A 12,869-nucleotide genomic window follows, 5' to 3' on the forward strand; every position below is an offset into this window, starting at 1 on the left:
GGAATTACTTATTGTTTGGGGTAGTTATAGGTAACTTAGCAGTTAACCTAGAAGATGTGCAGAGAACACCGGATTATGGAGATTTGCTTCACTGTTGGGGTTTTCATTGACCTCCAACAGTTTACAGATAATTGATGATGTTAAAAAGAAAATGAATAAGCCAGATTACAATTTGTCCCTCTGTTGCCATCTCCCCCTCTACACTCCAAATAAAGGTGATAATGTCACTCATAAAATTCTAGTTTCATAAGGATATTTTGTTTTTGTTTTCCTCAGCAATTTTTCCATTCGTTATTCCTTTGTTAAAAAAAATGGATGTAACTATATTTCCAAAGGAAACAATAGATTTCTTAACAAAATCAATTAAAAAAATAAAGGAAGACCGAAAGAAAAATTCACAAAAGGTAAGTAAGTCTCTACGATGTTCAGAATAAGAATATGTGTCCATCAAAAATAGTGGTATTATATCCTCAAGGTAAAGCAAACAAAATTGGTGTCCAATTTTACTTGATATTCATCTTAGTGCACTATAATCTTTATTCAATTCCAGTTGTCACATTTTTGAGGATTTACTGTAACTTGAAGAAGTGTTACTTGGTGACCTCTTGTTTCCAGCTCTAACTCTATGCTCCTCTTATTTAATATTTGCTAGATTGATTGATCTATGTCTATGGGAGTACAAAGAAGAAAAAAAGACACTGTCCCAGCTCTCAAATATTTTACAACCACAGAAGTGCTAAAAGACACATACCCAATATTATATTGTAAATTAGTATGTGATTTAGAGTAAGAACCCAAGAAAGAAGAAAGTGCATTTCTCCTTTATTTATGCACACTCAAAATAGCCTTGCTAACAATACCAAAAGCTGTATAAGAATGGGCACAAAAATTATAATTGTGCCAGTAATGTTGTATTCAAATTCTCTGTGTGGACTCTTGGTCTACATTTGGAACATTTTTCATCTCACAATACTTCTACTGTGAGCCTCTTTTCTGGAAAAGCTATGACTCTTAATTCTTGAAGGCCAGATCAGAAAACTACAACCTATTAAGTTAACCCTTGCAAGCTACACAGTCTTGAAGCTTGGACATGTTGGTTCATTATATCTCTGCTTACCCAGGACCGATCTAGCTCCCACTTTGTCTATTTGTTGACCAAAATGAGATCAGTTTCTTTGCCTATAATGATCCTGAGAAATCATCCATCAAGTTATTGTAAGATTGTGATCAATGGTGTCCACATCAATGATATTATAAACTATTGAAGCATTATTTGTCTATCCTTTCTGTCAGAATTAAGAGAATTTTCTGGAATACTTAATATTTTCTCTTAGGTTCTTCAGGGTATGTTTCCCTTCAAAAACCCTGATTTGATGATTGGGGCATCATCTTTTAAAATTTGGGAATGAGATTTTAAGCTCTTATATCATTCACTTGACACTCAGACTCGAACCGTCCAGGGTCGTTGATGCAAGTGCCTTGGATGGAACTTCAACTCTACTACCGAGCTGAAGTCACAATGTTTCTAATCTTTGAGATCTTCATTGGTCTATCATACTGCTGGCATATTAATTTCCTGTGTGTATAACTAATTTCTGTGTTCCCAAGTACTTTTTCCACATTAGTATTTTCCAACCTTTTTTCCAGAACCGGGTAGATTTCCTTCAGCTTATGATGGATTCTCAGACTTCTAAAAATTCAGAGATGCACTCTCAGAAAGGTAACTTATGAATGAGGGCAATCACGAATTAGAATTCTGAAGCCATTATCTGTGGAAGTATGAAAAATTTTCCAATTTGCTTCTATGATATACTAAATGGCAATAACAACATGAATGATGAGCAGGATGTTACAGGGTTTTAAAATTTGCACAGCACTTTACATGACTTTTTTCCTTTGATCTTCATAAAAATGCTCTGTGCTTGTGTCATCCTTATTTCCTTTTTAGAGATGAGGAAATCAAGGCTCAGAGTGTTTAGGCAACTTCCACAGGATCACAGCTACTAAAACTTTGAAATAGGATTTGAACTGGATCTGGTTTTTGTAGAATGAGCTCAATGGAGAAAATTTTTTAAATCATATTTGAATTTGTGATGGTTATGTTAGTCTGAGGCATGCAGACTAAAGTCCTTTTTTCATCTATACCTAGGACAACAATGTGGCATAGTAAGGTGGGGAAAGCACAATTTTTTCCAGAGGGAAAATGTGTTTTCTTATCCTCATTGTGGTACTACATATGTATGTGACCCTGCATACATTACTTCACTTGTCTGGACTTGCATGTCAGTTGTCTTCTAACTCAAAATGCTATAATTTTACTCTATTCCCTGACCTAGACTGTGAATACTTGTGCTTAGCTAGCTTGACAGATGATGGCACATAGGATAAAGTGTGAGACCTGGAGTCAGGAAGACTCATGTTCCTAAGTTCAAATCTGGTCTCAGACACTTAATAGTTGTGCAACACTGGACAGGTCATTTAACCTCTTTCGCCTCAGTTTCCTCATTTGTAAAATGAACTAGTGAAGGAAATGGAAAAAGCACTCTGATATCTTTGCCCGGAAACCCCAACTGAGGATGACAAGGAGTCAGATATGTTGTTGGTGTGTTCGTCTTTGGTACCAAAGAAGACCATGTCGTTAGAGACATGATGACATGACTTGCACTTCACTTTGTTTTGAGTGAGGGTGGACTGTACAAGGTCACCAGTCTCACTTTTCCTCCAGAGCCATCTGATTCCAGTGACCAGATATTCATCAGAATGACTGGAGATGAACCAGGATGTAGACATGACTGAAACAAGTGAACAGCAGTACAGGAAAGAAAAAAAGAGACTGATTTTAAGATACAAGTTTTCTTGCAATATACAATTTGTGGGCAAATGGCTCAAGTTGTGTTTTAATGTGTCTTAATATGCTGTATTCTCATTTAAACATAAGTAGGATATAGACTCTCCTATGCTTCACAACCTGATAAATGTAGCACTATTAAGTGAAGGTGGAACTGGAGTTGAGAATCAGAAGACTAGATTCTAGTCTCAACTTCAGCCGTTTCCTAGCTCAGCAATGTTGGAACAGTCATCTTATTGCTCTACACCTCATCTGCCTTATTTGAAGAATGGAGAGAAGCTTTCTTGGCATTGGCAATTTCATAGGTTTGTAATGGTGGTCAAATGAAATAATGTGTAAAATCAATCCACAAATATAAGGCACTATGTATAGAAATGCAACCTATTTTTACTGTTATTTTCTGGATATCTTCCCTTCATGGAGCTCATCACAGATAGGATGTAGTGAGGTATTATGGGAAGAAAGTGGAATCTGAAATCTGAAGATCTGGGTTCAAATCCTCAGCTTCTCACCTATGAGACTTTGGGAAAGTCACTTGACCTCTTCAGGTTTCAGGTTACCGATTTCATGGCTTTGTGGTGCCATCGAGCTCTAAATCTGTGATCTCCTTCAAACAACTCTCCTCCATATTTGCTTCACTCTACACACAACCACACGACTTATCCCCTGTCCTCTGGACTATTGCTAGAGCCTTCAGATGTGTCTTTCCCATGACAGAGTGTACTGGAAAAAAAGAGAACAGTCCCTGAAACAAAAAGTTACTTTTACCCCACCCAGAAATAACAAATGAGGATGAGGCAGGTGTGTGGAAAAAAAACGGAACAAACATAGAAAAAATTTGGTTGAGCAATCCCAGTTAGACTGAATCTCTTTCCTGCCTAGTCATGATAGATTTCCGTGTAAAATTCCCATCATATCAGTGAAGGTATTTCAGATCTCCTCTAGGTTTCTGGAGTATCAGGTAGAGGCCTTTCCTAACTTCTAACGATATGACTGGGTAAAATAACAAAAATATGATGACTTTGTCTGAATATTTCCCTTGCCTCTATTTCAGATCTGAGTGATGACGAAATCCTGGCCCAATCCATTATCTTTATTTTTGCTGGCTATGAAACCACCAGCTCTCTCCTTTCTTTTCTCTTTTACTACCTGGCCACCCACCCAGAGATCCAACAGAAACTTCAGGAGGAGATAGATGCCGTTTTGCCCAACAAGGTGAGAGAATGAGAACAGAAGTATTCAGACTCCCTCCCAACTTGTTTCCTATTCACCGATTCTCCTAGTAGAAGTGTTGTCCAAATCAGTTGTATTGACTGAGCGTTTACCCATTATTGACATCTGACCAGAGTTTTAAAAGGCAAAGATATGTTGAAACACCTTAAATTTACGTTAAGTTCTGCTTTCAGAGAAGGAAATATTTAAGAAGCTAGTACCAATTCTTGGCAAAATACTTCAAAAGCACACTTGTCCTCTGATCAGATGCATAATGTAGTTATTATAGACTCATTCTAAGACCAAGTCAGTAAAGATAGATGTGATGTCACCCTAGTACTTAAAACTTATTACTGAGAAATATTTTTTTCTCTTCCCAGGAAGCAGTCACGTACGATGCCCTGGTACAGATGGAGTACCTAGACATGGTGATACATGAAATTCTCAGACTGTTTCCCGTAGGTGGCAGGATCGAAAGGGTTGCTAAGAAAACTGTTGAGATCAATGGAGTGAAGATTCCTAAAGGCACAGTGGTGATGGCCTCACCCTTTGTCCTTCATCGAGACCCAGATTATTGGCCAGAGCCAGAGGAGTTCCACCCTGAAAGGTAAACACTTTTTTTTTTTTAATGAGGAAAAAGGTTATTGAGTGTGGTCAGTTGAGACAGTTTGGAGAAAACACTGAATTGGGAGACAGGATCACTTCTTTGTAGAAGTGTTTAAGCTCTTAGCAGAGATTAAAATTTTAGGACATATAAGACAGAAGGAATGGTATTACATGAAGACTCAGGAAGACCTGAATTCAAAGCCCACCTATGATACCACTTATTTACATGGAATGAATGATTCTATTCTACACAGTGACTGTTTCAAATATTTTATTCCCTCCTCAGACATTTCATTGTTTCTCCCTCTTTCCATTTTCTCAGCTGAGAACCTTCCTTCATATTTTAGCAGAAAAAATTAGGCTACTCACAGTGAACCCCTTCATTTATTCACTTCCCCATGTCCCATCACTCAGATGCTTTCTGCTACTATTCCCTCCTTTATGACTGTATCACGTGATAAAACAATCATATTCCTCCCTAAGGCTAATTACTTTACTCATTCATGTAATTCTATCTCTTCAAAGAGATTTATCACCTGCAATTAATACTCTTGTACTTATTTCTATTCTGTCCTAATGACTATTTTTCTACTGCTTACAAACCTGCCATGAGTCTTCTACCCTGAAAAAGAATCCCTCGCTTGATCTTGTGTTATCCTGATTGTATTTCCACAATACTCGAATTGTTTCTTTCTGGCTGCTTGCAATATTTTCTCATTAACCTGGAGCTCAGCAATTTGGCTACAATATTCCTAGATGTTTTCATTTTGAGATCCCTTTCAGGAGATGATCAGTGGATTCTTTCAATATTTATTTAACCCTCTGGTTCTAGAATATCTGGGCAGTTTTTCTTAATGATTTCTTAAAAGATGTTGTCTAGGATCTTTTGTGATCATGGCTTGCAGGTAGTTCCATATTTTTAAATTTTCTCTCCTGCATGTATTTTTCAGGCCAGTTGTTTTTCCAATGAAATATTTCACATTGCGATTTTTTCATTCCTTTAGTTTGTTTTAAAATTTCTTGACTTTTCATAAAGTCATTAGCTTCCATCTGCTCCATTCTAAGATTTAAGGAAGTATTTTCCTCAGTGGGCTTTTGGACCTCCTTTTCTTTCTGACCAATTCTGCTTTTTAGGGTATTCTTCTTTCATTGGTCTTTTGGATTGCATTTTGTCATTTGGTTTAGTCTATTTTTTACAGTTATTTTCTTCAGCATTTTGGGCGTCTCCTTTATCAAGCAGTTGACTCATTTTTCATAATTTTCTTACATCACTCTCATTTCTCTTCCCAAGTTTTGCTGTACTTCTCTTACTTGATTTTCTAAATCCTTTCTGAGCTCTTCCATGGCCTGAGAACAAATCATGTTTTTCTCGGAGGCTTTGGATGGAGGAGCTTTGACTTTATTGTCTTCTGTTTGTGTGTTTTAGTCTTCCTTGTCAACAAAGTAAGATTCTATAGTCTGATTCTTTCTTCAGTGTTTGCTCATTTCCCCAGCCAACTTACTAGACTTTTGAACTCTTTGTCAAGATAAATCTCTGCTTCCAGTGGGAAATGGGAGATGTACTGTCAGCGGCTCAATTCCCTCACAATCTGTAGTTCTAGAGTTCCAGAAAGAGTCTCTGTCTCTGCCCCTTCTACTGTTGTGACTACTGCAGGTTCCTCTGCCCCCTTTGCTCTCTGCCAGCCTGGGGCTGGGGCCAGATCACTGTACTCTCCCACACTGGTCCCACAGGCTTTTTTCACTGACTTTCCAATTTTTCCTCAGTGTTTTGGGGCCATGAAGTCTGAAAACTGCCACAGGTTCAAGAAATTCAGTCTCCCTAAAGCCTGCTCAGGTCTTGTCTCTTCCTGGGCAGTCAATGCTGTACTGTGTCCTGCCTCAAGCCTGATGTGATAGACACTTCCTGGTAACCTTCCAGGTTGCCTTGGGCTGGAGATTTGCTTTACTTCATTATTCTGTGGGTTCTGCAGCTCTAGAATTTGTTTAGAGATCTTTTTACAGGTATTTGACTGGGCTTGAGGACAGAGCTCTAAAAAGTGAGTGCTGTTACTCCATCATCTTCCACCTTACTTTCCTTCAGAGGAATATAAATTTTTATAACTCGTTGCCGATATCAAATTTCCCAGTTGCATGTAAAAGCGATTTTTAACCTTTTTTAAAATTTGAGTCCCAGATTCTCTTCCTTCCTCCCTCCCCACTCACCCTCTTTGAGAAGACAAGCAATTCAACATAGATTTTACACATGTAATTATGCAAAGCACTTCCATAATAGTACCCTTTTGAAAGACTAACTATATTTCCCTCCCTCCAAATCTCCCCACTTATTCTATTTTGCACTTTCACCTTGTCCCTTTTCAAAAGTGTTTGCTTTTGACTACTCCTTCCTCAATCTGTCCTCCCATCTGTCTTGCCCTCCCTTATGCCTTGCCTCCTTACTTTCCTGTAGAATAAAATACCCAGTTGGATGTGTATGTTATTCCATCCTTAAACCAAATGAATGAGAGTGAGGTTCCCTCATGCCTCTCTGCTCTTCCCATCCATTGTGAAACCATTTTTTTGACACTTTTATGTGAAATCATTTACCCCATTCTATCTATCCCTTTCTCCTTTTCCTAATATATTCCTCTCTCACCCTTTAACTTTATTATTAGATATCATTCCTTCATATTCAACTCACTCTATGCCTCCTTCCCTCCCTCCCTCCCTCCCTCCCTCCCTCCCTCCCTCCCTCTCTCTCTCTCTCTCTCTTTTTCTGTCTGTCTGTCTCTGTCTCTCTTCCAATTACCAAAATACTAAGCAAGGTGTCATGAGGTACAAATGTCATCTTTCTGTGTAGGAATGTGAATGCTTCAACATTAATAACTCCATTATGGCTTCTCTTTCCTGTTTACCCTTCCATGTTTCTCTTGATTCTTGTATTTGAAAGTCATATTTTCTTTTCAGCTCTGGTCTTTCCAAGAAGGGTGTTTGAAAGTTCTCTATTTCATTGAAATTCCATTTTCCCCTTAAGTTTTATAATCAGTTTTGCTGGGTAGGCGATTCTTGGTTTTAATCCTAGCTCCTTTGACCTCTGGAATATCATACTCCAAGTCCTTTGATTCTTTAATGTACAAGCTGCTAGATCTTATGTAATCCTGATTTTATTTCTACAGTACTTGAATTGTTTCTTTCTGACTGCTTGTAACATTTTCTCCTTGAACTGGGAGCTCTGGAATTTGGCTACAATATTTCTAGGAGTTTTTCTTCTGAGATCCCTTCAAGAGGCAATTGGTGGAGTCTTTCAATTCCTATTTCCCCCTCTGGTTCTAGAATATCAGGGCAGTTTTCTTTGATAGTTTCTTGAAAGATGATACCTAGCCTCTTCGTTTGATCCTGGCTTTCAGCTAGTGCGATAATTTTAAAATTGTCTCTCTTGGATCTATTTTCCAGGTCATTTGTTTTTCCAATGAGACATTTCACTTTGCTTTCTATTTTTTTATTCTTTTATTTCTATTTTATAATTTCTTGATTTTTCATGAAGTCATTAGTTTCCCTTTGCTCCATTCTAATTTTGAGAGAATTCTTTTCTTCATCGATCTTTTGGAACTAATTTTCCATTTAACCAGTCCTACTTTTCAAAGTGTCCTTCTCCTCATTGGCTATTTCCACTTCTTTTGCCATTTGTGTTAGTCTATTTTTAAGATGTTATTTTCTTCAGTATTTTGGGGGGTGGTGGTGGTCTTCTTTAGCAAGCTATTAACTCGCTTTCATTATTTTCTTGCATCACTCTCATTTTTCTCTACAATTTTTCCTCTACTTCTCTTACTTGATTTCAAAAATGCTTTTTGAGCCCTTCCATGGTCTGAGACCAGTTCGTATATTTCTTGGAGGCTTTCGATGCAGGAACTTTGACTCTGTTGTCTTCCAGCTGCGTATTTTGATCTTCTTTGTCACCAAAGTAAGATTCTATATTCTGAGTTATTTTATGCTGTTTTCTCATGCTTCCAGAGAAGTACTTGATTTTCTATCTTTGTCAAGGTAGGATTCTGCTTTGGGGGTGGCAGTGAGGGTCAGTGTACTGTCCCAGGCTTCAGGAGTCTTGAATCAGCAGTTGATACCCCATCATCTGTGAGTCCAGATTTCTGTAAGTAGCTGCTGCTGCAGCAGCCACTGGGGCTGCCACAGCTGCTGACTCTCCTTCCTCCTCAGCACACAAGGCTGGGGCCGGCCCCAGTCAGACCAGGTCCCACAAAGTTTTCCCACTGAATGTCTATGCTGAGTTTGATTTTTGTTGTTTGAGAAGTCTGGAAATTGTCACATCTGCCAGTGATTCAGTCCCCTGAGGCCTGCTCTGTGTTTGCACAGTCTATCCCTAACTGTGCTCTTCTCTCAGCCTGCCCCAATAAACACTTTCTGTCAACTCCTGAGGCTATGCATGACTGGGGATTTGCCCTAGCCCATCATTCTTTTGTTTCACACCTCTAGAATTCATTAGAGTCATTTTTTACAGATATTTGGAGGGTTTTGGGAGGGAGATCAAGTAAGTCCCTGTTTTTATTCTACCATCTTGACTCTACCCTGCTACTTCATTTTTGAGCTCATCAATTTCTAAGAATTTATTTGCTATTTGTGCACCCATGTGCTCCCTACCTACCCTGCCCCCAACTCTCTAGTGACTTTTAATCTCTTATCTTCAAATGCCTTTCAGACTCCTTGAACTGGATGGCCAGTTTAACTTAATATAACAATACATAATGATGATAATGTATAATATATTCAATATTCTCCTACCTTCCGTGTTTCTGGCAGCATCATGATACTAGTCACTCAGATTCACTACCTTGGAGTCATACCTGACCACATGCTTTCTCTCTCTGTTGTCTTCCCATCTAATCTAATCTAATCTAATCTAGTCTGTTACTAAGATCTGTCAATCTGACCTATGCAATAGTTTCCAAAAATATTTTCATCTCTACTTACATGCTGCTCCAACTCTAATGCAAGGCCCCATGATGTCATGTTTGGATTATTATAATAGCCTACTGGTGGGTCTACCTACCTCAAGTCTGTCCCTATGTCAATTCATTCTCCATTTAGCCATGAAAATGATGTTGCCAAAGTGCAGGTATGATCATATAACCCCCATCTTTAATAAACTCCAGTGGTTACCCAGTGCTTCCAGAAGCAAATACCTTAAGCCTCTAATTATTTTTCAGTCTTCTTCCACCTTGTTCCCTTACTTACTTACACTTTGATCCATTTTCACTGACCACTTGGCTGTTCCACAAACAAGACACTCCAGCTCAGCTCCAAACATCTTCTCTGACTGTTCTCCTTGCCTGGAATACACACCCTTTCCTCTTCTGACTTTTGACATCCCTGCCTTCCTTTAATTCCTAATACAAAATCCATCTTCTACAAGAAGTTTTCCTCAATTCCTCTTAATTCCAGTACCTTTCTTCCCTCTGTTAATTATTTGCTATTTATCCTATGTATAGTTTGTTTTATATAGATTTCTTTGCATATTAACTCTCCTATTACATTGTAAGTTCCTTGAAGGCAAAGGATATCATTTGCCTTTTCATATACATAGCAGGCACTAAGTAAATGTTTATTGATTGATTGATTGATGCATTTCTTCTAGTCAGATTCATTGTTCTTCTGACAAGTCTTGGATCTCTTTTTTTTTCTCATCTCATTTCTTTATTCATTTTGGAAATAAAAAAAAACAGGTTCAGCAAGGAAAACAGAGAGAGCATGAACCCTTATGTTTACCTGCCCTTTGGTGCTGGTCCCCGAAACTGCATTGGGATGAGATTTGCACTTATGAGTATGAAAGTTGCAACTAGCCTTGTCCTGCAGGAATTTTCCTTCAGAACTTGTAAAGACACACAGGTGAGGAGTCATGTCTTTTGTTTTGATACTTAGGATAGTTTTTATCAAGATGATTTTTATTTTCAAAGTAGAGAATTGTCCTATGCCACATGGGCAAATGAATTCAACATAATTTGCCTATTCATTGTGAGCATGCTAGTAGGGGTTAACTTACCATTTTTAAGATGGAAGTATAAAGATGGCTACAAGAAAATCAATTAAAGTGTTGTTGGGCATATACTTGATTTTATTTAACTATAATAACAATACCAATAATACATAGTTCTTTGTTGCACACAATATAGACTTTGAAGACCAAAATGTAGCAGCCCCTTTTTAATTCCTTTGTCTTATAAAAAAAAAACATGCAGTGTTAAATGTCATGGGTGTGAAAACAACTCTTAATTTCACTAAGATTCTTGATTTTATCTTACAAGAGACTAGTATTAATAAAACCTAATAAAAATATATAGTTAATGCATATTTATTGATTGTCTATTTTGTGACAGTTTCTGAGGTCAAATCTACATTGAGTCTCAATTACAATCATATCAATCTACCACTCCTTTGTATGATATTCTAACTGGTTTGTCTTCATTTGTATGAGCTTCTTTTCCATAAGATATCATTAATATTTGTAACTGCATCTCTTTCTCTCTATTGTAGGGTAGTGGTCGCTTATTGAACTCTAATTGTTTTTCTTAATTGTTGCAGATTCCTCTAAAACTGAGCAATCAGCCACTCCTTTCACCAACTGTACCCATTGTCCTGCAGGCTGTACGAAGGTTCAAGAAGGGAAATCAACATTAGAAATTCTCCTTCTCATTGTACTCATCCATATCTGCAATCATGCCCCAGATTTCTCTTCTATGGTCTAAAGATATTGAATTCTACAATTACAAATGTAACTTAATTTACCTCATGCATCAAAAAAAATTAAATGATGTTTTTAGCTATAGGAGAGGAGTATTTAGATATTTCAGATCATCTTTTGGACATCTCCTTTTTTGAGGCCTATGTATGATGCTCGATGGTATCAAGTGTCACATAGACAGATCCAGCTGATCATATTCCAAAAGAAATGACCCCTACCATATTAGAACCACTTGATATTACTAAGCTTAGATGATTCAATGGATAGACATAGAGAAAGGCATTAATTGAGTGCATTTTCATTATTTTTTATCAACAAATGTCTTTGACAACTACAATTATATCAATATTGTACTATTGTGGGGAACATATTCCTAATTTTTCACGTTTTGCCTTCAATCAAAGCATACCATGTTTACTTCCTTTTTTCATTTTTTCCTTTGCACCTGGGTCTTCTTTCATAACGCATCTAATATGCTAATATGTTTTGTGTGATTGAATACGTATAACCTATATTCAATTGCTTCATGTCTTTGCAAGAGGGAGGGAGAGAGAGGAAATTTGGAACTCAAAATTTTAAACCAATCTTGAAATTTGTCTTCATGTGTAATTGGAGGACAAAAATAAATATTCTTTACTTAATATTCATTATTTAATTGTTGTGCTGCTATAAACGAATAAAGATATGTCTGGATACTTCTTTCATGTCTAGTATGCCCTAAATTTATTTCAAAGTTATTTGGACGGATGGGCAATGTGTCAGTTTAGATTATGTTATTTTTTTTATTGTCAATCAACTGATAAGAATATTTATGGACAATTCCAGTTTAACACCAAAAACTCTGGCAAGGGGAAAAATAGTTCAGCTGATTCTTTTTCCTTTCACAAACATTTGATTATAAAGTTTGGGAAAAGACTTGGCCTCACATGGACTGATTGAGTTCACTATTAGGAATTTCTCACAACTCATATTCATTTGACTATGTCCCCATTTAGGGTGTCACCCATGAACATCAGCATGTTCTTTGCTCAGTTTCCTCAATATTTATGCTAACCATTTATCAAATGTAGACCCGGCTTTCTTTCAGATGACAAAACTGGTATAAAAAAACAGGGACATTTATACCCAAGCTTTTAAACAGTGAAAACAACGTTTATTACATATATGGTTGGCCTCTATTTTATCCAAGGATATCATGTGGTTGAGGTACAATTAAAACAGGAAAACATTTGGAGCCACTAGAAAGCCACTCCCATCAAAGTTTGTTTCTCTTGGTGTATTCCTTCTGTCCAAGTCAAGTTCAATGGAATTATGATACTTTAAATCATCTCCCAATAAATATTTTGTACTTGGCCTATGTATTAAGGACTCTTGAATGTTTGAAAGAAAAGTCAATGATGGATTATTAAATCGTACTCTTGGAAAGATTAGATGGTCTTTCAACTAGAACTTTCTAAGGTGTTTGATTCTTTTTTC

General features: G+C 37.2%; 1 protein-coding gene across 1 annotated transcript in view; it reads left to right on the forward strand.

The window, feature by feature from the left end:
• The window catches only part of LOC140497114 (cytochrome P450 3A24-like), a 42,728-nt gene extending 30,631 nt beyond the window's left edge, over positions 1-12,097 (forward strand). Inside the window, exons 8-13 of the mRNA XM_072597676.1 lie at positions 277-404; positions 1,648-1,720; positions 3,903-4,063; positions 4,441-4,667; positions 10,378-10,540; positions 11,234-12,097. Of these exons, the coding sequence (XP_072453777.1) occupies positions 277-404; positions 1,648-1,720; positions 3,903-4,063; positions 4,441-4,667; positions 10,378-10,540; positions 11,234-11,329 (848 nt within the window). The 3' untranslated portion in view covers positions 11,330-12,097. The remainder of the gene's footprint in view (positions 1-276; positions 405-1,647; positions 1,721-3,902; positions 4,064-4,440; positions 4,668-10,377; positions 10,541-11,233) is intronic.
• Positions 12,098-12,869: the final 772 nt, after the last annotated feature.

Source organism: Notamacropus eugenii, chromosome 3 (assembly GCF_028372415.1).
Source record: "Notamacropus eugenii isolate mMacEug1 chromosome 3, mMacEug1.pri_v2, whole genome shotgun sequence".
NCBI lineage: Eukaryota > Metazoa > Chordata > Mammalia > Diprotodontia > Macropodidae > Notamacropus > Notamacropus eugenii.